Source organism: Phascolarctos cinereus, unplaced genomic scaffold (genome assembly GCF_003287225.1).
Source record: "Phascolarctos cinereus isolate Bilbo 61053 unplaced genomic scaffold, phaCin_HiC Scaffold_3;HRSCAF=262, whole genome shotgun sequence".
NCBI lineage: Eukaryota > Metazoa > Chordata > Mammalia > Diprotodontia > Phascolarctidae > Phascolarctos > Phascolarctos cinereus.
In genome coordinates this window covers 80,223,861-80,251,379 of record NW_027555736.1, presented here as the reverse complement: position 1 = coordinate 80,251,379, position 27,519 = coordinate 80,223,861, and the positions used below count along the sequence as shown (strand labels likewise).

The 27,519-nt window shown below is 37.7% G+C and overlaps 1 protein-coding gene across 10 annotated transcripts in view; it reads right to left on the bottom strand.

Annotated features, from left to right (window-relative positions):
• The window catches only part of CPEB3 (cytoplasmic polyadenylation element binding protein 3), a 232,576-nt gene that overhangs the window by 78,016 nt on the left and 127,041 nt on the right, over positions 1-27,519 (bottom strand). For 6 of the 10 annotated variants that reach the window (XM_020964190.2, XM_020964192.2, XM_020964191.2 and 3 more), the window contains 3 exons: positions 20,462-20,485; positions 6,129-6,296; positions 3,924-4,013 (listed from right to left, as the gene is read on the bottom strand). In XM_020964190.2, the coding sequence (XP_020819849.1) occupies positions 3,924-4,013; positions 6,129-6,296; positions 20,462-20,485 (282 nt within the window). The remainder of the gene's footprint in view (positions 1-3,923; positions 4,014-6,128; positions 6,297-20,461; positions 20,486-27,519) is intronic. The other 4 variants (XM_078150994.1, XM_020964195.2, XM_020964193.2 and 1 more) reach the window with 2 other exon arrangements.

Here is a 27,519-nt window from a genome sequence, read left to right as displayed (position 1 = left end):
AAGGTCAGTAATGTAGTGACTTGCTTAAGGTCATAAAGCTAACGAGTCAGAAGCAGGAAAAACAAAAGTGATTTTCCATCAATATTGCACTTTTCTTTCTTTAGAACTTTGAATGATTCAATTTCAAATGTCCTTCTACCTTTATAGGACATGAAGAATAAGAATTCTGCCTGGCTGGATCCCAAAGAGATCATACAAATAGGAAAAGCACCCACATGTACAAAAAATTTTATAGCAGCTCTTTTTGTGGTGGCAAAGAATTGGAAATTGAGGGAATGCCCATCAATTGGGGAATGGCTGAACAAGTTGTGGTATATGAATGTAATGGAATACAATTGTGCTATAAGAAAGGATGAGTAGGCAGACTTCAGAAAAACCTGGAAAGACTTGTATGGACTGATGCTGAGTGAAGTGAGCAGAACCAGGAGAACATTGTACACAGTAGCAGCCACATCGTGCAATGACTATGTTGATAGACTTAGCCCTTCTCAGCAATGCAAGGATTTAAGACATCTCCAAAGGTCTCATGATGGAAAATGCTATCCACACCCAAAGAAAGAACCATGGAGTTTGAATGCAGATTGAAGCATACTATTTGCTATTCTTCTGTTTTGTTTTGTTTTCTCTTTCTTGTGGTTCCTCCTATTGGTTCTAATTCTTCTTTGCAACATCACCAATGTGAAAATATGGATAATAGGAATGTATATGTATAGCCTACATCAGATTGTGCGCTCTCTTGGGGAGGGTAGTGGGGAGGGAGGGGGAAAAATTTAAAACTCAAATGCTTATGGAATTTATGTTGACAAAATAAATTGATAATAAAATTAAAAAAAGAATTCTGCCTGGAACAAAAACTTTTCCTTCCTTTTGGGGTGTATTCACATCACCTGTCTTTTAGTTCTCAAAGGGCTGCTGATAAAACCATCAAAAACCATTGTTTCTTGTCCTCACAAGAGCCTGTCACAAGTAGAACCATAAACTGCTAGTTAATGCAACCTTACTATCTTCCCTGCTCTTCTGGTTCCCAGAAAGTTTAAAAGACTTAGTTGTGACCTATTCAAATACTTAAAAAGGCCAAGATATGTTAATTCCACAATCAGACTTTCAGAACTGGAAGGGACTGCAGCAAGCCAGCTAGTCCAACCCATACCCAAAAAGCTGCATCAGCTCAGGCAGCTAGCAAAAGGAAGTCATTGGAACCAGGTTGCTTCGAAAGCTGCCCCTAGATCTAAGATCCTAGGTCCTATTTATTCATGAGCCTAAAACGTACCAAGAAAAACATTTGATCAATTTCAACTCTACATAAAGAAAGGCACGCCCTACAGAAGAATTGCTAATTACTAGATAGCCAGAAACCAGCTATAAATAAAACTGAATTATATAAATTATATAAATAAATACAACCAATTAGCTACAGCCAACATTCTATTCATTTATTAGGCATTTGTGTGCTGGGGACCGACCTATGTACCAGGGATACAAAAACAATCATGGCCCTGAAGGAGTTTATATTGTCTTGTACAAATGCAACTTGTACATGCACATGATACAAAATAAATATCAAGAAAATACAATGTAATTTCAAGAAGGAATGAAGACTAGCTACTGGAAAGGAGATGGAAATCCAGAAAGGCCTGATCTAGGAGTGAGTTAGGCTGTGCTTTAGGAATCCTAAAATGCAAAGGCGAAGGAGTGCTCATTCCAGACGTAGCAGGATGACCTGTGAAAAGATGCTGAGGCAGGAGATGTGATTTTGCACGTAGGAAACAGTAACAGGCCAGTTTGACAAAAAGTTTGCAAAGCGAAGAAGGGATATGAATTGAGAAAGGTAGGTGAGGATTCAAATGTGAATGGAGTAATAATTATAATAAAATTATAATAATCATAATATATAATAATATAATAATTTTCTTTCTCTTTTCTGGACTGCTTACCCTCTACCTTAGGTTATAAGGCCTAAGGAGAGGGTTGTCTTTTTTTAATTAAAACCCCTCTACCAAAGTCTTCTGAAAGCTGCTTCCTTGTTATCATAGTATGACTAAATTTCCTCTTATTTCCCATAAAGAAGATCATCCTCAGGGCCATATTAACTGCTTAGACAGGACACTGGCTTAGCCTTTGCTGAATAATAAAGTTGATTTTTTGTTTGTCTTTTAAATGAGGAAATTCTATAGAAGTAAGTTAAAAATTGATGGCGCTTAGTAAATTATTTAGAGTTTGTGAATAAGGGGGTCAGTGAGAGAAGTTGCCGTTAGATTGAGTCACTTGCAATTAGGTCAACAAGATGCTGCCTTCAATCCCTAGGTTAAGCCACAACCTTGGGGCAAGAGTCAATTAAGGCACAGAAAAGACTTGCAGAATTTGGGGTAACTGTGTCTAAAGCTTGTTTTCTCTCATCCTGTTTTGTTTGCCAATGAGCTGGTGCTGCATAATAAAACACAGCACCTGCCCCTCCCAAAACTGTCTTCAGTATAATCCACAAGATGATGTCATTTTTAGTGACAAACACTTGGTAAGTAGTACACAAGTAGGTGATGCCCCTGGTATCAGCCAAATCAAGCCCCCTGGGCTTAACACAAACTGTCATCCCCAGAAAAACAACACATGATTTGGTCCACTGAAAAGAAAATAAGCCAAATTCACCTCACATCCAAATAGATAAAAGTGACTTAAAAAAAAAAAGATCCTGAAGGTGTGAGGGGAGCACAAAGTCACTGCTGGTAAAGCTATGAATTAGTCCAACTATTTGGAAATAAATAAGAAGTCAGTAGGCTATTCATGATCCAGTGATCCCATTACTGGACATATAACCCAAGGAGGTCAATAACAGGGGGGGAAATTCCTCTATGCAACGAAATATTCAATGTCAAAAAGCAATCAAAATGGATGCCTGTTGAGTGAAATTGACTCAAAAGATCTTGGTCCAAGGATATAAACTGAGTATTATTATCTTGTTATAAGAAACTGAAAGAAATGTGGGCAGACCCATATGGATTGATGCAGTGAACCAAGCAGAACCAAGGATACAATATACACAGGACAGAAATGTAAATAATATCATGAAAAAGCAGAAGAACTCTGATGAATTATAAGGAACAATTTTGGTCTTAGAGAAGTGATATACAAGAACACTTCTTCCTCTTAGTAGGGAGGGGGTGACTTTGGATGTGTGATGAAGTAAATGCTGTCCATGTTGTGTTAGCTGGTTTACTTAAATATTTTTCTCCATTCAAACGAGGGCTCGATATGGAAAGCAGTAGAGAAAGCTAAGGAAAAAAGGCAATACAAATACAAAAGGCAACCACAAAACTTTTAAAAAATAGCAAAAACAAAAACAAATCCTAAAACAATCTGGAAAAAGTCAGGAGTTTTTAAGAGTCATGTACTAGCTTTTACTTTGATAAGTTGTCCCAATGTTGATATATGGAGATGAAGATAAACTCATCTCAAATTACCACCCTCCCCACCCACCCCTGGCCCCAGGTTGGGAGAGTTTCTTCATTTCAAGGTTAACAGTAGTTATAAACACATTAAGTTTCCTTATTTTCTCCCCACAAAGATCAACCTCAAGTTCATTCTCAGAATTTAGGCCAGGAGATGGATTTAGCCTTTGATTGAGACTAGTTAAAATAATCAACAGATCTCAGCATTCCTTCCCCACCTTCATTCCAAAAGTAAGAAATCAACATGAGCTAAAGGCTGGTTCCAGATGGTATTCTACTTCCTCATGGATAAGACTATGAAACCACTAGCGTGGTATTGGAGAAAGGGGCTTGCTATCTTCTCTCTCTACATATATTAACAACCACATTACGATGGATTAAAAAAAAATCCCAGCCACTTCAAGAGTTAAAAGGCTGCCTTTTATTGAATTGTCATACTAGTTCTAAAAACAGGCTGTATAGGCATTGTAAGCTTATTACCTTTAGGTGGAAAATATGACTTGCTTTCAGCTTTGTGAGGCCAGTCCACCACAAGAGGTCCAAACCTACGAAAGCTGGCAGTAATCTCATCTACAAAAACAAATACGGAGATTTAGGAGGGGGGAAAGGGAAATTGCCAAGCAGCAAAATAGACAACCCTGCTTTTAAAAAATATCCTAAGGGTTGTTTCCTAAAGCCATTTAACAAGAGGAGTTGAAAGTTATCTATAAAATTGTACTAAATCAGTATTCTCTTAATTCACTTAAAAGCATGAAAACTCAGTTTCTCACTTTTATATTACAGTTTTCCCTTATTGCACCACAGAAAATGGGAACAAAGAACTTGTTCTTGAGGAAAACAAGTTAAAAAAATAAGAGGTTTTTTTTAAATTTTATTTTCAGAAAAGAGCAAAGATGAACAGAATATGAAACTATGTAGTTCTTAAGTCATTCTGAAATAGGAAATCACATTCTAGTTCTACAAGTTTGTTTTTTTTTCTTTTTTGGTATCTTTTGCCAGCAGAAAATGTGTTTCCCTAACAGGTACATAGAATAACAGTGTTAAGACAAATAAATTGGTTACAGCCCATGTTTATATACTCTCATCCTCAATAAAACAATTTTTAAAAATCCTGGTAAATTGAATGGACTCTCTTTTTGACTCATGGCAGAAGATTAATGTAATCTGCTAAGACAGCTTTATTTAGGTTTGAAATTAACAGCTCTTTCAGCAACAAATGAAAATCTCTATTTGTGGGCAGGGGGAGACAAACAAGCAACACTATGGGAAGAATTAAGATTAATTTTTAAACCAGGAAGAGGACTTTATAATTAGATGCTCCAGTTCTACCCTGCTTTATAAGTTCAAAGAATATTATTAGCATCATAAAGTCATCTAGTCCAATCCTTACCCACTAAGTGAATCCTCTTTAATATCCTTAAGAAATAGTAAAGCACCTTCTGCCTGAACACACAGAATGTTGAGGAGTGATGAGGAACTCATGACTAACAAAGCAGCCAAGTTACAGTGTTAATGTTCCAAACCAACTTCCTTTCTTCCTTTCTATCGAAAAATTAAATTCTATTTTCTAGAAATATTTAAGAGCTACCAAAAGGATTCATTCCTAAGATTTTCTTAAGTAGGTCACAGACCTACTAGAACTGACCTTGACACAAACTTTTTTTAAGTCACCTGATACTTTACTATTTTTCCATTTTTCTATTTCTATATTTAGACTGAATTTTAGGCAAAAGTCAAAGTTTTCACTTAGGACTATTAGTTACCTAAACATTTATCATAATACATTAATTCATGATAAAATTTTCTAGCTTTAATCAACTAATTGTCCTAATTATTGCTTTCACCCTTTTAAGCAAGTCTTGTTTACATCTAGATGATAGGGACTGGACTTGTGTTTTCTTTGGTATAGAGGAAACTCCTTCTGCCAATACAGGTCAATACCTATTTAGTCTCAGTTGACTAGGACAATGAGAGGTTAAGTGATTTGCCCAAGGTCAAAAAGCCATAATGTATCAGAGGCAAAACTTGAACACAAGTCTTCCTGACCCTTCCTCTACAATATCATGCTGTGTAGGGGATACGCAGGTCATACTTACATATAAGTGTGTAAATGATTTTATATATATGTATATATATTATATATATAAACACATGTTTACATATACATAATGTTAAATATGTCTAAGTGTAATAGTTGAAGTTTTGGTTAAAACCTTGGAAATTATCAGCGTACTCAAATTTATAACTGAGGTATAAAAACTCTGAATGATGTAGGATCCCTTCCCTGCCTACCTGTGAGGTTCTGGAAAGTGAAAACAAGTCTATACGCAGGACTTTTGCCTTTTGAGTCCCTATGAAGGAAGTCTACATGGGAAGAATACACACATTGATCTTACTGCTTTACATATGACATATTACCACTCTCCATTTTGACCTTTCCCAAGAATGATAAGCCAATACCCTAGGCAGACCGTAGAACAGAGCATTAGCTATGATGGGTATGGTCTGTTCTTTAAATCAATCAACAAGTATTTATAAATCACCTACGATGTGCCAGGCACTCTGCCAAGAATGAAACCATTCCTGCTCTCAAAGTCCTAACATTAAATACAGAGACAATTCTTTCTTAAACATGTTAATACACACACACACACACACACGCACACACAAACAGAGAGAGAGTACCTTCATCGATGTCAGGAGGGAGGCCCCCAACAAACACCTTTCTAGAATAGCGTTCCACTCTTTCACCATTCTGACAGCGAGTTGGAGAGCTGAGGCCTGATGATAAGGACTGGTCACCATGACTGTCCTCTAGAAAGGCATCTTCAAAGGGAAAGAGAGAAGACCGACCTGAAACAAATTGGGGAGTTTCTACAGTTAAATATTTTTTCTGGACAGTGTTTAATTAGGAGCCCAAATTACAGTGTTAAAAAAAATGTATTCTTGTTTCTAGACTTCTTCACAGTAAGTAGTCTACAGGGCCTTTATATACAGTCAACCACTCAGTGTCCAAAAACCTCCAGGGTCTTTATTTATTTATATAAACACAGGGGTGGCTCTCTCTCTAAGGGTAGGGAAAAAGTCCAAACTTTTCAAGGGTTGCATTTAATAACATGCTTGTATTTGCTTCCTTTCACATAAAACCCTCTCTCTCCTATTCCCAATCCTACTGGTTTCAAGAAAATATATATATTTTTCCTCCAGATAATTTCTGCATTGGAAGGTGGAATCCTAAATCTTTTATGGTTTATTCAATTAAATTCAATTTGCTAAGACTAAGTGGAGGAGGATCCATTTGTGGCCCAAGAGTCTCCTTATCAAGCTCTTCCGAGGCTCAGCTCTAAGAGAAGATGCCTGCTACTGTGGGTATTGATAGCTGAGAAAACTAAACTCTGGCTCAACTGGCCCCCAGCAGGGATAGATGTGAGCAGTATTAATAACTAACTAAAAGAGTTCTCCCCCAGTCCCACTTGAAGACTATTAAGTAACTGCAAAGAAGGTGTGAAATATGGAAATCAGTACTGCAGGAAAGAGGAGAACGACACTTCTGAAGAGGGCTGATAACATTTTAACCCTGAGAACTCTTCCTGTTCCATACCCTGCCACATTTTTTTTGTACTTGAATCCTAAAATGACAAAGTACATGAACAGTTGCAAACACTTTATGTAGTTATAACTCAAATTTTTGGTAGTCTTTTTTTAGACACATAGTGAATGATTCAATTTATCTGGGAGCTGGGGGACGTTATTTTCCAGATGAAAGTGAGGACAAGAACACCCCCTTTCCTATTTTTATTTTAATCACTTTTTATGGAAACCTTTCTAAAATGTCTTTTCTACCAGACTGCCTCCTTAAGTAGAGTTTGTTGAGCTAAACCTTTTCATGAAGATTTTATTTAGTGCATTACTATGAGCATCCATTCTTATATTCAAGACATTTCTGCATCTTCCCTCTCTATTCCAGGCTGCCAATAAATCCCTAGACAGCCTGCCAGAAGTAGCTGGCTCCTAGCAGGCTGAGAAAACAGGTAACTACTTTGAGAACTGCAAGAGTCATTAAAGTTTTACCCACAAATGCAAAAGCCTGATTTAATGTAAAAATTTGGGGACACTCATTCCCCTCCTGCTATGCAGCTTTCTTCCTTTTATTTCCAGAGAACTTCATGCATTATTCCTAAGGGTTGAAGTTACCAAAAATATGACCCCTAGAAAAGTGGGGTATAATGGTATCACTATGCTAAGACAACTATATTTATTCAAAATTCCAGCACGGTGATAAGCAGACCTGAAGGAAGACCTTGGATGCAAAATCTGTGGCTGTTCAAGGTCTTTGATTTTTCTATTAGTCAAGAAACATTTATTAAGCACTTACTATGTGCCAGGCACTGTGCTAAGTGCTGTGTAATTTATCTAAAGTGATTAGATTACTGTATCACAACTAACTCTATAAGGTACACAGGAACTAATGTGTCTTAGCTAATGGTGACAGCAAATTTCATGTTCACTGACTGAACACATATTTTCCAATACAGGCATTTCCAACTATTTAATTAGAGCAGCTTCCTTCAGAGGCTTCCCCCCCCCCCATTTGGTTATAACATGAATACCATCAGTAATCAATCAATAAGCATTTATTAAGCAATTACTATGTACCAAGCACTGTGCTAAGTAAATCTGCTAATGGAAACACAGACTATGCCATAGGTCTGATAATGTAAAATCATTAATTTACCCAAAACACCAACTTTTAATGCTTCATTGTGGCATGGAGGTGACCCCGGGTTTTGAGGGCTATGCCAGTGAAAAATAAGTCCTGGCACATCCAAAGCCAAAAGACTTCAAGGCCAAGGACAGACTCTGTCTACTGTCCAAGGTCCAGTTTGGCTAACTGTACCTACAAAGGCTCATCACCAGAAGTCAGGCTATTAGGTTAAGTATTTTTTTCTTTTTTCTTTCTTTCTAACATGACAACCCATGAAAGGCACAAAACTTTTACATGTGAGCATACTCTTTCAAGGCAAAATATATTTCCTTTAAGTTTCTGCAGCATTTTGGTCTCAAAATATTTACCTATTTACAAAATCTTAAGTTTTCATCAAATTAAAAATATGATTTCCTATAGTGTTTTACTGGGGAAAGTCGATCTCACTGTAGTTATAACTTCTAGACCAAGGAGTTGCTGTTAAAGTTTTCCAAAACCTCTGCCATAAAAATAAGCCAAGTATAATAGATATGTAAGTATATTCATATATGTACTATGTATGTATGCATGAGTGTATACGCATACATACACACTCTTTGCCAAATCTCCCCTTCTCCTCACTCCTCTTCTTCTTCCTCTACCCTGAGAGATCTACAGCATTGTATATTCTAAGAGAAAAGACAATACAATAAATGTTTTCCTCTTTGGTCTATTTTACACAAATTAACCCCAGACAACAGTTCTGCACTGCAAAGATAAATACAAATGAGTACCGTTTTAACTATAGAGAGAAGCATGGAATCTAAATTTTCTTTTCTTATTTAAAATTTTTTTCACAAAATCATTACTGGTTGATTTATACATACACACTTCTGTTCAATCCTCAACTTATATAGAGGCAGTGAACAGGCGGTGTTAAGAAATTCTACTAAGTTCTTAAGAATAAGAATTCTTCCTAGCCCCGCTTTTCGCAGAGAGCCATAAAATAAAATGGAAGACAAAAAGAATTCAGTGAAATGGCTGACTGTGTGCGCCTTGTATTTCGAGAAAAGCTAGAAGGAAGCAGGAGAAAGCGCGCAATCATCAAGTAACGGCTAATTTTGAGCGTTTTTCCCCAGTGAAAACAGGTCAAAGCTGTTCAGAAGAGTTAGAGGGGAGCCGGCTCAGCCTGAGTCCCTCAAAGAAGTTCTCTCCACGCTTCCTCCCCCGAATCTCAGTGTCCGTTCAGTCCACCCTTCTCCAGGACTTTGTTAAAGGGAAGAAGATTCAACAGAGAACCAAATGGGAGCTAAGTTACTCAAGCCTGGCAGCCGGCCATGAGAAAATTCACAAGGATTTCAAAACCTGCTACACCCCAGTGGGTAAAGGCGTTCCAACCCACGTGCCTTACCCATAATTAAATTACCTGAATTACAATCAAAGAAAAATCTAGAGTCAAAAGGAACCTTGGAGATTATTTATAACTGTTACAGATCCTTACAAAGCTTACATATGAATATTCTTAAGAAGACTGAACAGATAGCTCCTTCTACCTTTAACATCCTATCATTCTATAAAATTCCAATTCCCATTTTATAAAATAACAAGTAGAGAATATATTCCTGGACACTTACTTTACCATTTGCTATTTCTTCATTTAAGTGGGCTATGCTTTTAATGTCTGTTTTCAGTTTCCAATCAAATGCATTTGATTTAGTAATTGGATAAGGGAACAATGAATTTAGAAATAAATTAAATAAACCTATTAAGAAGAGTTAAAAGTTTTACTAAGCACTGCAAAGCTACAGTCATTGAACTGAACTGTCCTTTGCATTACATCCTTCTCTATTGAATGTAGAGAAGCTATATTCAAAGCACAGGCCTTTACTTTGTTCTCCCACGCCAAACCCTTTCATCATTTTCAAAGCAACCTGTGATCACTTCAGGCCCGGTTCCTCCCCTTGGGCTCTTCCCTCTCAGGGCAACAAGAGGCACTGAGCTTCATCTCTCACTTTAATACTTCAAGGTTTACAAACTGCGCTGCTCAAATGGACCCAGGAAGAAAGTGTATTGTTCCTCACTAGAAAGGGAAATTGAGACAGAGAAATGATGTCTCTTGCCCAGGGTCTTATAGAAAGTATGAAGCAATGCTGGCATTCAAAAGCTTGATCTCACTTGAGTCCAAGGCCAGTGATCTTTGTGTGACATCATGTTCCCTCTCCCAAGTACGAGGTAAAGAACAGGGAATATCACAGTGATCATTGGGAGTATGTAGAGAAGTTTAAGCAGCCTTGTGCCATGTGTACCTCAATACTTCAAAAGACTCTTGTTTTCATTCATGAGGGCACTCCCTCTACTGATGAAAATGGTGACCCTGGCCCCTCTTAGACTATCTTCCTTGATTTCTGTGGACAAAAAAAAATAATGGTAAAGAAAAGTCAATCCTAGTAGCTAAATTTCTGGTGGGGTGATAAGACTCTCTAAACATGGCTGTCAGATGCATTGCCAAGACCATGCTTGAAGTCATTCCAGATGGGCAAGACCAGCCAGAGCTTCTGCTCCACTAGTGTAGCTTTCAACAACTCAAGGTCACCTTCTTACTAGGCATCAAAGTAGGGTTTTAGCAGAGGGTATCAAGTACACAGTTTATCAGAGTTGTGTCTAGGGTGGGTAGAATGGAGTTTTCCCCCAGGCCAATAGCATCTTGGGGGAGAGAGATATACACTCTTTTTTCTGCCAGTGCTTACTCTTTTACCCTTCCATTGTCCCTACATTTCAGTCTCCTGGGATTCTGTCACCTTCCCCCTCTTCGTGGTTCCCAGGAGGACATTTTTAGCTGAGTGGGGCAGTGCAGTGAAAAAGAAAGCACACATTGCTAAGGTGAATATGTATATTTCATTTGTATGAGAAGTCGGTACACGGCCTCCCCATTACCTGTTGATTTGAGATGTAGTTCTGTTAGTACCAATAGCTTTTTCCCCAATGTTTAGGGAATTATCTTTTAATTTGGATTCATGTAGTGATAACTTCTGCTACAGAGCAGGCCTCACTGATGTCCGATTTCTGACCACCACCATCACTCTCCACTAAATTTGCTTTGATAGAAGAATTCCCAACTACAGTTTTGCAATATGCTTTAAAAAGTCACCTGGGAGAGGAACTAAAATTCCTGTAAGGTCCAGTCAGCACAGACCACATTTTCTGTCTTTTTCTGTCTTCTTTCTCACTTAGCCCAGACAATAGCAGCTCAGTTCCCTCCCCAAATAGTTTAACACAAGCCTTCTTAACGACTACTCTTCCATTTCTGTTCCATCATGCTCTGCTGATGCATGATGAGGACAGCCAGCTTATCTGACCAGCCATTTGTTTCCAACTTTGGGTGTGCTACTGCCACCACTTGATTCTTCTTGCCCACTGGCTTGCTCCTTATACTTGGTTTTGTTCATGCCTTTCTACTACAACTAGTTTGCCCACTTAAGGAGCAGCACAGGCAGGTTTGCGTATAAAATATCAGGTACAAAAAATGAGTAGCATGTATGTGGGATGAGGCCAAGGTAGAATCAGTAGGAGAATAATTTATACCTAATGGATGGGTCAAAGCCTTTAGTTTCAGAGTCTTCTACACTAATCCTACGTAACAGACATACATGTAAATAACTTTCTACCACACTCGAACTTAATTCATGTACCTTCTAACTTACTTGCCAATAAGCTCAACAGTGAATCCCCTCCTTTGCTCAGCAGTTCACTAGAACCACGAACTTCCAACTTGAAGAATATCACCTTCCCCCCCCAAAAAATATACTTCTCCTAAGCACTCGATTTCACCATCAACTCAGTACCCTTCTCCTGTCTCCAAAAATGTAGACTTTTCTATCACCCTTCAGTTGTCTCTGAGACAATTTTGATTGGATAAAATTTTGCCAAATTAAACTATATGTGTCAAGCCAGTGAGATAAAGATGAACACTTTACCCTATGTAAAATTTACCCACTGCTAGAAGAAAGCACCCCTGCTCCTTGGAAAGCTAAAGCCAAAATGGGAATAAACAGTTAATCTTTAACTCTGGGCTATATAACAAATGATTTAGAGCTATAAGAGCTTTTGAAGTCACAAAATCCCAACCCTCTAGTTTTTCAATGTGCAAAACTGAGGCCCATAGTAGGGAAAAGATCAGAAGACAGTCTCTATTCCAAGAAAGGGAGAGAGGGGTGTGTGTGTGTGTGTGTGTGTGTGTGTGTGTGTGTGTGTGTGTGTGGTGTGTGTGTGGGTGTGGTGTGGGTGTGGGTGTGTGTGTAATGAACCACTCTGCCTTTAGCAGTAATGTTTTTAAAAGTATTAAATAAAATGCATAGGATTACAAAGGAAACAAATTATATTGAAACAGAGATAGCAAAATACTTCTAAAAATCAAGTTCACAGACCCCAGGTTAAGAATCTCTGCTCTAGGGGATGGAGCCAAGATGGCGGAGTGAAAGCAGTGACTTGCTAGAGCTCTCCCCCAAACCCTCCAAATACTCATAAAAAATGGCTCTAAACAAATTCTGAAGCAGCAGAACCCACAAAAAGACAGAGTGAAATAAATTTCCAGCCCAAGACAACCTGGATGATTGATCAGAAAGGTGTATCGCAGCGCAGCATGGGCGCACAGGCCGCAGCAAACCTGGAGCAGGCCTCAGAAGACTGAATCGCAGGCAGCTGTGGAGGTTTCCCAGACTCCTCAATCCAGGAATGCCAAAGACAACTTAGAAGGTCAGTGGGAAAAGTCTGTTTCTGTCAGTGCTGAGAGAGGAAGGCGGGGTTTCAGCTCCATTCCCCAACAGTGGGGGAGGAGGGGGCGCCACAGCAGCTGCTTCCTGAGCTTCCAGCCCACAGACTGAGGGGGAATCCAGTGGCTGATCAGAGAGGGACTGCAGGGATCTCTTTGTCAGTGCTAAGGCAGGAATCTCTTGCTTTGTCCGGGTGTGGATCTGGGTCACAGTTCTGGGTGGCGGTGCTGGGGTAAGGAGGAGAGCTGGTGTGGTGGAGCTTGTAGTGGCTGTGGAGAGAAACCCCTCCTCACAGTTACAGGACAGAAAGGAATACTTGTGGTCACAGGCCAGGAAAGGAGTAAACACCTCGCCCCTTATCATACCACCTTGGAAGAACTGAAAATTTACAGGTCCCTACAAGGATCTCTGAAAACAGCTACACAACCCCCTGAAGCTTGGGACAGTACACTCTCCACATTGGAAGCAGACTCTTACCTTAACAAAGAGTTTAAAACTCAAGTAATTAGCTGGGATCATGAGCAAGCAGCGCAAAAAGAGTCAGACTATATTATCTTACTTTGGTGAAAAAGATAATCAAAATATACAACCAGAAGAAGACAACAAAGTCAAAGCCCCTACATCCAAAGCCTCCAAGAAAAATATGAATCAGTCTCAGGCCTTGGAAGAGCGCAAAAGGGATCTTGAGAAGCAAGTAAGGGAAGTAGAGGAAAAACTGAGAGTGATACAAGAAAATCATGAAAAACAAGTCAACAGCTTGCTAAAGGAGACCCAAAAAAATACTGAAGAAAATAACACCTTAAAAAATAGCCTAACCCAAATGGCAAAAAAGGTCCAAAAAGCCAATGAGGAGAAAAATGCCCTAAAAAGAAAAATTGGCCAAATGGAAAAAGAAGTCCAAAAGCTTACTGAAGAAAATACTTCCTTAAAAATTAGGATAGAGCAATTGGAAGCTAGTGACTTTATGAGAAATCAAGACACTGTAAAACAAATCCAAAAGAATAAAAAATTAGAAAACAATGTAGGGGGCAGCTAGGTGGCGCAGTGGATAGAGCACCGGCCCTGAAGTCAGGAGGACCTGAGTTCAATTCTGGCCTCAGACCAAATACTTGACACTTACTAGCTGTGTGACCCTGGGCAAGTCACTTAACCCCAATTGCCTAAAAAGCAAAACAAAAAAAAAACCAAAAAAAAACCAATGTGAAATATCTCATTGGAAAAACAACTGACCTGGAAAATAGATCCAGGAGAAAGAATTTAAAAATTATTGGACTATCTGAAAGCCATGATCAAAAAAAAAAGAGCCTAGACATCATCTTTCAAGAAATTATTAAAGAAAACTGCCCTGATATTTTAGAACCAGAGGGCAAAATAGAAATTGAAAGAATCCACAGATCTCCTCCTGAAAGAGATCCCCAAAGGAAAACTCCTAGGAATACTGTAGCCAAATTCTAGAGTTCCCAGGTCAAGGAGAAAATATTACAAGCTGCCAGAAGGAAACAGTTCAAGTACTGTAGAAACACAATCAGGATAACACAAGATTTAGCAGCATCTACATTAAAGGACCACAGGGCATAGAATATAATATTCCAGGGGGGGCAAAGGAGATAGGATTACAACCAAGAATCACCTACCCAGCAAAACTGAGTATAATCCTTCAGGGGAAAAAAATGGTCATTCAGTGAAACAGAGGACTTTCAAGCATTCTTGATGAAAAGACCAGAGCTGAATAGAAAATTTGACTTTCAAATACAGGACTCAAGTGGAACATGAAGAGGTAAACAGGAAAGAGAAATCATAAGAGACTTATTAAGATTGGACTGTTTACATTCCTGCATGGAAAGATGATATCTATAACTCATGAGACCTTAGTCAGTATTAGGGTACTTGAAGGAAAAAAATTATATGTATATATAGATAGATAGATAGGAGGGCACAAGGTGAGTTGAAGATTAAGGGGTCATATCTGGAGAACAAAATTAAGGGATGAGAGAGGATGATACTCGGAGAAGAAGAAAGGGAGAGGTAGAATGGGGTAAATTATCTCACAAAAAAAACCAGAAAAGTCTCTTATGGTGGAGGGGAAGCAGGGGAAGGTGAGAGGGAATGAATGAATCTTATTCTCATAGGATTTGGCTTAAGGAGGGAATAATATACACATTCAACTGAGTATGGAAATGTCTTACCCTACAGGAAAATAGGGGGAGAAGGGGACAAGAGAGCAGGGGGATGATAGAGAGGAGGGAAGATTGGGAAAGGGGGTAATCAGAAGGAAATACTTCTGAGGAGGGACAGGGTCAAAAGAAAGAATAGAATAAATGGGAGGGCAGGATAGGATTAAGGGAAACAGTTAGTTTTTCACAACATGTCTACTATGAAAGTTTTGCATAACTGCACATGTATAACTTATATTGAGTTGTTTGCCTTTTCAATGAGGGTGGATGGGGAGGGAGGAAGAGAGAAAATTTGAAACTTAAAGTTTTAAAAACATGTTTAAAAAACATGTTTTCACATGCTAATGAGAAATAAGAAATACAGGAGATGGGGTATAGAAGTCTATCCTGCCCTACAGGAAAATAGAAGGGGAAGGGGATAAGAGAAGGAGGAAGAGATAGAAGAGAGGACAGACCAGGGGAACGGATATTCAGAATGCATGCCATCTTGGGGTGGAAGGAGGGGTGAGATGGGGTGAAAATTTGGAACTGAAAAAATTGTGGAAGTGAATGTTGAAAACTAAAAATAAATAAATTTATATTAAAAAAAAATCCAAGCTACCATATGAAAAAAAAAGTGCTCCAAATCACTAATGATTAGAGAAACATAAATTAAAACTACTCTGAGGTTCTACCTTAAAAAAAAAAAGAATCTCTGCTGTAAGCAAGCCTTAGAGAAAAACACTTAGTCAAGTTTGGATAAGATTACTTCCTTTGGTACGTTTCTGGCTAAGATATGAAAGACTCTTTGCTGTCAGTCCACAGGTAATGGTGGTTGTTGTTTTTAGTCAGATAAAAGGCTTCAGGACTTTTATCATCATTAAGGTCAACATGCTTCTCTAGGAGCAGTGATAAATTCTACTTCAAACATTAAAATCTGCAAGAAAGAGTAGTTCGAGGGCATGTGGTTCTTTAGCTAAGGAGCTGTTCTCTAAAAATGTGAAATAGGTAGAGGCCTAGCCAGTGTGACAACTTAGACATCTGAGGCTCTCAGAACTATCAAGAATTAAAATGAATTAGATGTCATGTAATATAGATTTAAATAGAGGTAAGTTTAAAAGTGAACATGATCATTTTCAAATCTGTTTGAAAGAACTGAAATTTAACCTTGACAAAGACATATATATTGAAATGAAATATGATATGAATGAAAATGAAAATATATAATGTGTATTTTTTGTCCAGAACAGTGATTTCATTGGAATTGAACTCCCAATAAGCAAAATTTGCTCCATGTAAATGTGCAATTTCTCTGAAATTTACAAGTTTTAGAGAGTTTCCTAGGGGCACTGACCGTTCTAAGTGATATTTTCAGGATCACTCAGCCACTATCTGTAAAGAGGCAGTACCTGAACCCAAGTCTTTCTGACTCCAAGGCTGGCTCTCTACTATATCATGCTGTCTCTCACAGATAAGTACATACATTGACAAATAATTATACATTACTGTATTAAAAACATTTTTACTGTGAAATGTGTTCATTTTACATTAAATGAATAGTTTGCTTTTTTTTATTTAATCATCACTACTCTCTCTGCAGTTTTTGATTATAGCCTACCCTCTGGTTTTTACAACTACAGTCTGGAGGGAAAGAAGAACCTGTATTTGGGCCAATTTAATAAGTCTTTTTAAGCATTCACAGTCTTAAAACTGAAAGGAACCTCAGAGGCCGTCTAGTACAACTCCTTTGTTTCACAGATGAAGGAACTGAGGGCACTATTACCTGCCCAAGGTCACACAGCTGGTATCAGAAGTGGAATATGAACCCAGTTCTTGTGCATAGCATGAATTGGAGATTTATAGTTTCCATAGAGGATCCTCTTTTCATGTCCTGCTGTGTGTGTAGGGAAATGCTCTGTTGTGTGTTTCTAAGTTGAGAATAAAAATTGTTTTGGTTTTTTTTTAAAGAGCCCAGTACCATTCCTTCCAGATCTGACATTGTTTCTGTTACGCCATGATGCTTCTGTCTTTACTCAGCACTCTTTTTTTCCATTCCTCCAGAGCACATGTTCAAAACTGCACTGGAAATGAACGGAAATGATGATTTCAAATGTGATATGAAGTATCTGTTTTACACCCTATTTATCAGGAAAACACTTTACATCAGCTGGAACAAATGAGTACTGCCAAGATCTGCTTTCTCTTCCTGTTATATAATCTTCCTTGTTTATGAACTTTTTTCTTCCTTTCCAGTGTCAGAGCTTTGTCCTGACCTCTGCTATCAGGAATTTCTCTTTGAGCATGCCCTTGGCTCTACCATAGGCCTATCCACATGAACCCAGCACCATTGCTACAGTTCTCCTCTCCACCCATTACTTTGGCCAGGCTCCTTGCTTTTTGAATACCTGACACATCAGTGCAAGATTCTTACATTTTATACCCTTCATACTAAGACAACCCAGACTATCTCCCTTCATTTGTTTACTCAGTTAAGTTCAGTAGCTGTTCCAGTCCTACCTTTCCTCATTCTCAAGCATGTATATATACCCCAAGTACCTTTTCCATCAAGTCTTTTCAGGTGCATTAGACAAGATGAGGTCCAATTCTGATCTTTAGATGACCTTAGCTTCTCTCCTTGCTTTCTGTCCTTAAGTTGTACTTGATCTTTCTGCAGTGTGTATGTTCTGGCTAAAGACTCCAATCAATCTAACTTTGTAAATCACCAAGAAACAGCAAACTTGGGTTTAGTTTTGTTTCACTATTGGTTTCCCTGATGAGTTAGATGTTGGTTTAAGTCAGGGCTTCTGCTGTGGAGAGAGCATCAAAATGGAGCTTGGTTACTACAAGTCTCTTGTATGAAATCTAGGACTTAGGGAATTGCAAAGAAACTTTTATTTGCTAAAATAAATATTTAGTGTTGTGAATAAAAGGTCAAAAAGAAGCACAGAACACATATCTATTTTTCCTCAGTTGCAGAGGACTGGGATTATAAATTTAACTACCCAATCAATTTTGATTTTTTACAAATGTTCCAAGTCTTTATTCTGTTTGTACTTTCCTTTCCTATTTTCAACAACAATATTCCATCATAAGCTTAGGCAGTAATTATAGAGGTCCAAATCACTCTAAAAAATGCTTATTAGCATAGTATTCCACACAAATAATTCTTAATAAATGTCTCAGGACAATAAGGCAGTCAAATATATCAAATGCCTAGAAGCCCCTGGATCAGTTCCAATATCATCATAATCACCATAAATACATTGATCCTCTAATCTTAGGTCAAGGGTTGTTAACCAGGAGTCCATGGATCGATTTCAAGTAATCTGTGAATTTGTTTGGGGAAAAAAATTGCATCTTTATTTTCACTAACCTCTAGCTGAAATTCAGGATCTCCCATTATGAATGTAGGCAACAAAACATCATTCTGAGAAGGGAGCCAGAGAAGCATTTCATCAGACTGCCAAGGGGATACATAACACAAAAAAGGATAAGAACCCTTGTCCTAGGTGCTGAGGATAGAAAGGAGTATATAATACAATCCACCAAGCATTTATTAAGGGTCTTTTGTATGTGAGGCACTGTGATGGACACCTTAGGGAACATACAATACAGGTGCAGAGAGAGGACATATACATAAAAAGATTAACCCAATACACTGCAGTGCCCAATGAATGGCATAGACAATAAATGAGATAACAATACAGGGGAAGGGAATGATTAGCCCAGTCTGGAGTAACTAGGGAAGTTTCATGGAAGATATAGGACTTTATCAGACCACTGAAGGAAAGAAAGCAGAAAGAAGGGAAGGGGACATTCCAAGCAGGGAGAGAGAAGAAACGTGAGCAAAGTTCAGGAAGTTGGAAAACATATGGCACATTCAGGGCACACTGAAAAGTTGGCTGGGCATTAGAAGACCTTGGATGTAGGAATTTGAACTTGTTTTGAATGAAATGGTGGGTGGCAGTGGAAATGGAAAGGAATGATGCAAGAGACATCGTGCAGGGAGATTCCATAGGGCTTGGTCACCGACTGGATGAATGAATATTCAGAGATCGCTAATTTCTCTTCATGCTATGTCTTAGTCATTGACAGTGTCTATTTTCCTTTTTGAATGTGGGTTCTCCCCTTGCCATTGGTTGTCTTCTTGGAATCATAAAAAACCAGCGTCCTACACATTGATTACCACCTTCAAAACTAAGAACCATTATGTCCTCCAATGTTACATAATGCTGTGTCTAAATGCCTTATGAGCTATACTCTCTTTAGCATTAAGGAAATAAAAGATAATTATTTAAATAACTTCAAGCACTGGCAACATTACAAATTCACTGTAAACATCAATCTGTTCTTTTCAGCACTGAACCAACAGCTCTGAAGCAGCCTAGGAGTGAGGGAAAGAATGATGGAAAAGGAAGCAAGGTCCTGGATCTCAGTCCTAACTGCAACCCCAGCTTGCCATGTGACCTTTTGTATTTCCATTTCTGGATCTGACAGATTGGAATTGGGCATGCTGTAACACCCACCTCCTAGAACTGCCTGAAGATCAAATGAGAAAAGAGGTGGATGGGAAAGCCCTTTCCCAAAGTCAAAGGTTCTAGATGGAGATGAATGGAAGCTCAGAGTTGAAAGGGCCTCTAAATGGCACCTAATTCTTTTTTTTTTCAAATGGTACCTAATTCAATCATTCCTGACACCACGAGTGTCTTCTATAATGTTCGGACAATTTAGCCTCTGCTAAAAGATTCCCAGGAACTAGAAAACCACCTGCTATGGAACTTCATTCCACTTCTAGCCAGGTAGACTTGTTCAGAAATTTTTCCTTATAGAGTGAAAAACCTAATATTTACACCTTTTACCTACTGGCACTAGTTCTGTTTTCTAAGGCAAAGCAGAGGTTTAATCTCTTAAATACATATAAGGATACATAATGTGCTAGGAGCACAAAGAAGTTCCTATCTTCCCAGGGATATATGATATAATCATTGTTATTATTCAGCTTAGAAATCCAATAATCAAACATTTTCTCTCCCAAACAAATAATGCTATTACATTTTTTTCTTTAAAAATCTATTAAAAGTACAGCAAATACTAAGGAATGGAGATTGTAGTTGGCTTTTATCAAAAACATTCACAAAAAGCCCCAAACCAAAAGTTTCTTGTTTAAAATGCCCAATCTTGTCATATCTTTACTAGGATTAAAATAAGTTTACCAACAAAAGATAAAAAGCAATTGAGCCATTAACAATAACTGAACTATTCTTCTAAAATAAGTAAACTAGAGCATACTGTAAGCACAATAAATATAAATTCATCCTCCCTCCCAGCCCAGCCCCCCAACCCCTCACACACAGGTACATCCATATCTACTTACAATTTGGCAAGCAAAAGATTACATTTTTTTTTAATTACCTCGTCTCCGCCCATAGCTCCTGGCTGCATGTAAACACAGAAGAAAACCATGGGTATTTTTGTCAAAATTTTGGTTTTAAAAGAAAGAAATTCAAAACTTTTCTAAATCTTCTCAGAATTAAAATCGTTTGAGTTATTGCTCAGTTAGACAAGTTTATCTACAGAAGTCTTCATTAAAAAAAAACCATAACCTTAACACTGACATTCAAATAAACTGGGGAGCCATTAGAGTAAAAATATATGGAGTACTTCTCACTTCATCTAAATCTTAACAGTGTCTAACAGAGTTAGACTATAAAAACACTCTTTACTCACACATATATTCTAATACTCTATTCCAGAGTAGAAAACCTGATTTAAAATTTTATTAGTTGATTTTCATAGAATCTACTCTATTTTATCCATTTGTTAAGTCAGCAATTCCATAAAATACATTTAAAATAAGATACAATCTATGGTTACATATTTTCAAAATGTATAATAGTTTATAATGATATTTTCTAAAACTATTCTTGATCCCTTAACCCCTCAAAAAACTCCCCCTAAATTCTTCATCAGAGCATTCTATCTCCAAGCCTTTGCTCACACCTAGAAGGACATATGTGTGCTCACTTCTCTGACAATATGAATACTAGACCATCTCTTCTGGCTATTTTTGCTTTCCACAACATGACACAAATGGAGCTACAATATCTCAGAAATGGAAGAGAACTTCAGAAATCATTTAGTTCCAACTGACAAAACACTACAACATCCTCAAACTCAGCCTTCACATGAAGATTCCCCGAGTAAGGGGAAAACTCCCTACCTGCTGTCAGCCCATTTTACTTTTGGCCAGCTCTAAATTTTAGGACATTTTCCCTTAAGTGGAACCAAAATCTTCCTGAGACTTGCATCTGTTTGTGGTTCTGCCTGCTGGAAACCATTTTCCAAAGTCTTTAAAAACTAGAACTCAAAAAACAAACAAACAAAAAAACAACTAGAACTCAGAACTCTGTCTCCACAGAAGCATTATAAATGTTGTTTAAATGCCCAGATGTCTTATGCAAGATTATCTAACCATTAACATGACCTTTGAGCAGCTAGGTGGCATAACAGACAGAGTTCTATTCTCGGAGTCAGGAAGAGTTGTGTTTGAATCCCAACTCGGATACTTGCTAGCTGTGTGACCCAGGGTACGTCACATAACCTAAGTTTCTTCATCAGTAAATTGGGGATAATCATAGCACCTATATCACAGGATGGTTGTGAGAATCAAATAAAATAACATATGCAAAACACTTTGCAAACCTTAAAGTACAACAGAAATGTTAGATGAATAGGTAAATAACTAACAGCTATTTATTTTCTCTCCATTTATTTGCTTCTTTATTGATTGATTGATTGATTGCTAGTAATTGCCTGAATTCCCAGTCCTGGAAAAAGGTTGGGACAGGTACCAGATAGCTCAGAATGAAAAGGAAACTACATATTTCTTTCCTCCCTTTCTAGTGTGGAACAAGGCTGGCCTAGGGCACCAGGCACAATTTCAAAACTGGTTAAGATTGTCTTTGGTGATCTCCAATTTCGCTTTCTGTACTCCTTTCCCATCTTTTGGTACTATTGGTAGTAATTTACTCCCCTGGATCCTAGTAGCTTCATGTTGCCCTGTACCCCTAACTAGAACATACCTAAACCTTGGGCAATAGGATAAATCTCTCCCCCTTCTTGCCCCTACCAATGTGCTTCATAAACAAACAAAATAAAAAAGTATAATCAGCACATTTTGAGGTGGTATTGCAAAAAAATTCAGGCAGCATGAAAGTAGTGTTTTTGGCACCACCTGGTAGTTTGCCACAGTTGAGATAGCCTTAGCTGCTGATGCTTTTCAGACCTTCTCTTCTACCTCTGTAGCCATAAAAAAAAAGTCTCAAAGATCTAGGTTGTTGGTTTGTTCTTTCTCCCCCAAAGGTTCTCATGTGACAGTCATCTGTGCACTTAAGTACCTTTTTCATTGGGTGAATCTTGTCTCCCCAGTGTAATCATAAGGTTCTTGAGTGCAAAAGACCCTGTGATAAGCTCCATTAGTAACTCTCACTCTCCTTCACCTCCAACTGGAGCTTCTGATGATAGGCAGTTCAAAGAAAATAATCCGTTAACTCAATTAATGAATGGACCAAGGGAGACAATATACCATAGTTCTTCCAAGCTCCAACTCTTCATTTGGCATTATCAACAACTCATCTGATCTTCTTTAAGAACATAATTCCTCCTAGTCAGTATATGCATTAGAAGTTGATAAAGTCCCTCAAGAGAGAAGTTTGCAACTAATTATTCTCATTAGAATCATACTCTTTCTTTAGCAAAGAAAAGTGAACTGAATACAGGGCAAAGTCCAGAAGCATAACAGATAGATTTCCTCTCCACCTATGATAACAGATATTTATGACATTTGTGATTTAATTGGGTTACATAAGATGATTAAATTTTTTGGAAAACAAACTTGCAAATATTTTAAATCAAGGTTAGAAATTATCACTGACATAGTAGAATATTAAGCCTATCACTGTCCCATAAATCTACCAAACAGTTTAGAACTCATAGAAATTGTAAATATTTTAAATGAGGATGATGAGTAAAATGTTTCCAAGAATCTTAGAGTTGGAAAGGATGACACTTAGACCAATTAGTTCAAAATAAGCTTTTCAAAGTCCCTTTCTAAAACATACTGACAAGTGGTCATCCAGCCTTTGATGAAGACCTTCAGTGAAAGAGAACCCGCCACTCTAGAGCAGGGATTCTTAATCTGCGATCCTTTATTTAAGGGTTCCATGAACTTGGATGGAAAAAATGACATCTTTATTTGCATTAACCTCTAACAATAATTTGGCATTTCCTTCAGTTAGGTAAAAACATTTTTCTGTGAAGGGGGCTATAGATTCCACCAAATATTTTTACTTTTGTTCACCTGTCTACCATTCAATTGTATGCTCTTTGAGGGCAGGGACTATCTTTTCCTCTTTTTTGTATCCCTAGTGATTAGCACAGTATCTGGAACATAATAGGTGGTTAGTAAATTTATTTTTAATTAGCAAATATTTAATGACTATTGCCAAAGGAGTTCACGGCTCACACACACAAAAAGGTGAAGAATGCCTAAATGAAAAGGATTATGTTCCACTTTGGACAGTTCTCATGTTTAGGAAGTCTTTCCCCAATGTGGAACCTAAATTTGTCTACTGTTAATGTCTGCCCATAGTTTCTAGCTCTGCCCTGTGGGCCAAACAGGCTAAGCCTTCCACCTCAGTCATTCTAGTTCCCTAGTTCGCTACTCTGACTATCTACAATCTTGGCTCAGATCTCTAATGCCTCTCCCCTCTTCTCTTTGACTATCCAAACACTAAACCATATGACAACCCTCGAAATACTTAAAGACACCAATCATTTCCCCACATAAAACTTATCTTCTCTGAGCTAAACATTTTCAACATGGCAGGGTAGAGAAAAAGCATGGCATGATATAGAAGAATGCTGAAAGTGGAGGCAGGATGACCTGGTTTCAAATGCTATTTCTCATTCTTATTAGCTATCTGACTACAAATAAGTTAACTTTAAACCTTAGTTTTCTTTTCTTTTTCGTTTTTTTTCTTTTTAGACTATTTTTTCCCCTAGGCAATGAGGTGAAGTGACTTGCCCAGGGTCACACAGCTAGTAAGTATCAAATGTCTGAAGCCAGATTTGAACTCAGGTCTTCCTGAATCCATAGCCGGTGCTCTATCCACTGTGCCATCTAGCTGCCCCCTGAATCTTAGTTTTCTTACCTGTAAAATAATTTTAATAGCTTTAGAAACTTTCTCACATGACTTTGACACAGAATGAGTTAATATATGTAAAATGCTTTAAAATGTATGTCTTCCTAAAGTAGAACTACGTTTTGCATGACTACACATGTATAATTGATATATTGCATGCCTTCTCAACAGGTGTCGGGGGAGGGAGAGAATTTACAACTCAAAATTTTTAAATGAATGTTAATAAATGAGGCTTTAAATGTAAAATAAAATGTATGCCTTCTACCACCCATGAAACCTTATCAACTATATATATATATATATATCTATATATATATATATATATGTGTGTGTGTATATATATATATATACATTATATATGTATATGTGTGTGTGTGTGTGTGTGTGTGTGTGTGTGTGTATATATATATGTATATATACATATACCATTCAACACAGTCAGTGTTGTACTATGGTCTGCCTATCAACAAGCATAAAGATGACTGAAGTCTCTCTAGCCAACCAACCCAAAGTCCTGTTGATAGTCCAAGATTTTTTTAGCTATACATGCCAACCTTATTATCGCTATACCCTAATCAGCAAGTTAATGAGCCACAGACATACAAATAATGACCGTTAGTAACAGCATGTTCTTAAAGGACAAGCTATTTCATATTTGTATTACATGTAGCTTAATCATACAAACCATCTCAACCAGCAAATGCTCAGTTGCCTTGCTGAGCAGAGAAAAATGGCAACCAAGGTCATTGCTGGTTTAAAATATAAGCTTGTCTATAAAATTTTACAAGTATAATGGTGGATCATTGAGGACTACCACCTTGTCATGTGACATGATTAAGCCAGATCATCTCTAGGGCATTTAGAAACTGGAAGGAGTAAAAAACAGATGAAAAATAGAGCATATACTTCAAAGTTCTATAACAAATTCTCTTCTCCATTGATGACAATAGAACCACCATATTTGGGCATTACCTTACCAGTCTCCAGTGTGCTACGCGATAAAGTATGAGTGGCACTAAACCAAACCACAAGGGGGAGTGAGCAGCTGGTTTAGCCCGACTGTATATAGAAAAGGTCGATCCTGGAAGCAACAGTTTTGAAGGCATTGAGTGAGTTATTCTTAAGATATTGTAAAGAAAGGAGGAGACGAACGTTACGAGGGGAAAATCACAGATTTTATCAACAAAATGACGAGTGAGAAATCATTAGTGATTACTGACTCATGTGCTTAGTCTTCCATCTCTATAAAACTTTTATGAGAATAAGCTATGCCCAAATTAAGAGCATCCTCCATTAACCAATGACAGGGGGATAGGAAAGCTTTCACAAACAATGTTTTACAGGAGAGCAGACTTTTACAGTCACATAATTGACTGAAGGGAGTTAGAGAATACCAAACCCTACTGTGCTCAGAGTTAGCTGATCCAAAAGATGAATTTCATTTGGTAGAACAAAACATCATCATGAAAACTCTTGCAACAAAGTGTCTCCTATAGTTATGTTAAAAGTCATGCAATGACTTCACACGTATAATGGGTACATATTGTTTCTCAACTGATGGGTGAAGGGCTGGAGGCAAGGAAAGAATATGGAACTCAAAATCTGAAGAATATTTAAAATTTTTTAAAATAAAAATCATATAATATTTCTTAAAAGACACATGAGGGGTAACTTTGAAAACTCTCACATGATTAATATCAAGCTAGGGATTAAGCAGAAAGACACATTCTTGACAACGGTGTTTGTCCTTGTCATAGAGGATTGCTCAGCTCAGTATCCAAAAGGAAAGGAGAACCCCATAGATGATGACATTCCTCAGGTGCTCCAATTTACAAGCAACACTGTGCCGACTATTTCAAGCCCAATAAAACTGCAGAGTCTCCTATATGAGATTTGTAAATACCGAAGAGTCCAGACCAACCAACCACAAGGGAAAAGGCAAGTGGATAAGGAACAGGTACACCTAGTGCACAGTGATGCAGAGTTGTCAGTGGCTCTGTGGAAGGGGAAGGAAGGGGACATATTAGCAGTACCTGCCAAATGTGACCTGCGGATTTTATACAGTGTAGTTCAGAGCACCAAAGATACTGTCCAAGCCAAATATGATTTTCCACAGACTTGTATGTAGCTAGTACATTTGGAAAAGTGAAAATGTTTATTTGATTTTGAGAAAGCCTCTTAGAAGCATGCTAATGTTTCTTTGTCTACTTCAGTGTATAAAATACAACCTCCCTTAATTTTCCCAGGGAGCTCCAACATAACCTGGTGTCCCAACCAAGGATAGTCAATCACAGACGGATGCTATCACTTGTTCTATCGATGACGAGATGTGAATAAATAAAACTCAGATTGGGGGAAGGTGGATGGGACACATGTATCTTTTGTCCCTATAGATAGTGAATTTATTGTCAGACTAATAGCTATCTTAAGAATAAAGGCTCTTTGCTTCTTAAAATGTCAGCAGATTCAGACTACACTTGAACAACTCAGGACTAATTCATGCATATCTAAGTGTGTGTATACACATATGTATACATATATACCATGAGTCCAATACACATATACTATATGGAGTATGAAATGATCCCCAAATTTATCAGAAAGAATAGGGATGTGCCAAATTAAATTAGGGAAACCATATTACCCATTCTACTTGTTAGCCATTAACATTTTAAAATAACCATCCTCTCTTTTCACATTTCTAGATTCTTGAACAGTTCCTCATTCAGTAGGTTTTTTGGATTTCCTTCACTATCTTGGATTTCTCTTCTGAACTAACTTTAATTTATTGATGTCCCCCTCAAGGAATGGTACACATGACCAAATGCAAATATTGTAGATGTGGTCCAACCCATACAGAAGCCAATAAGACTACTTCCTTCTATGATCTGGACCTTGTACTTCTATTAATGCAACATAAATTTGTATCAGCTTATATTTATTAAATGTGCTGGGCAGATTACTAAGTATTGGGGGTGAAAGTCAAAAGACAATCTCTTCTCTCAAGGAGTTCACAGTCTAATTGGGGGGACAACATGCAAACAAGATATATTTATATATATATATATATATATATATATATACACACTGTACATACATATATATATGTATATGTGTGTCTATGTGTATGTGTATATATATGTATATATACACACACACACACACACACACACACACACACACACACACATACCTAATATGAGAGAGAGAGAGAGAGAGAGAGAGAGAGAGAGAGAGAGAGAGAGAGAAGAGAGAGAGAGTGAGTGA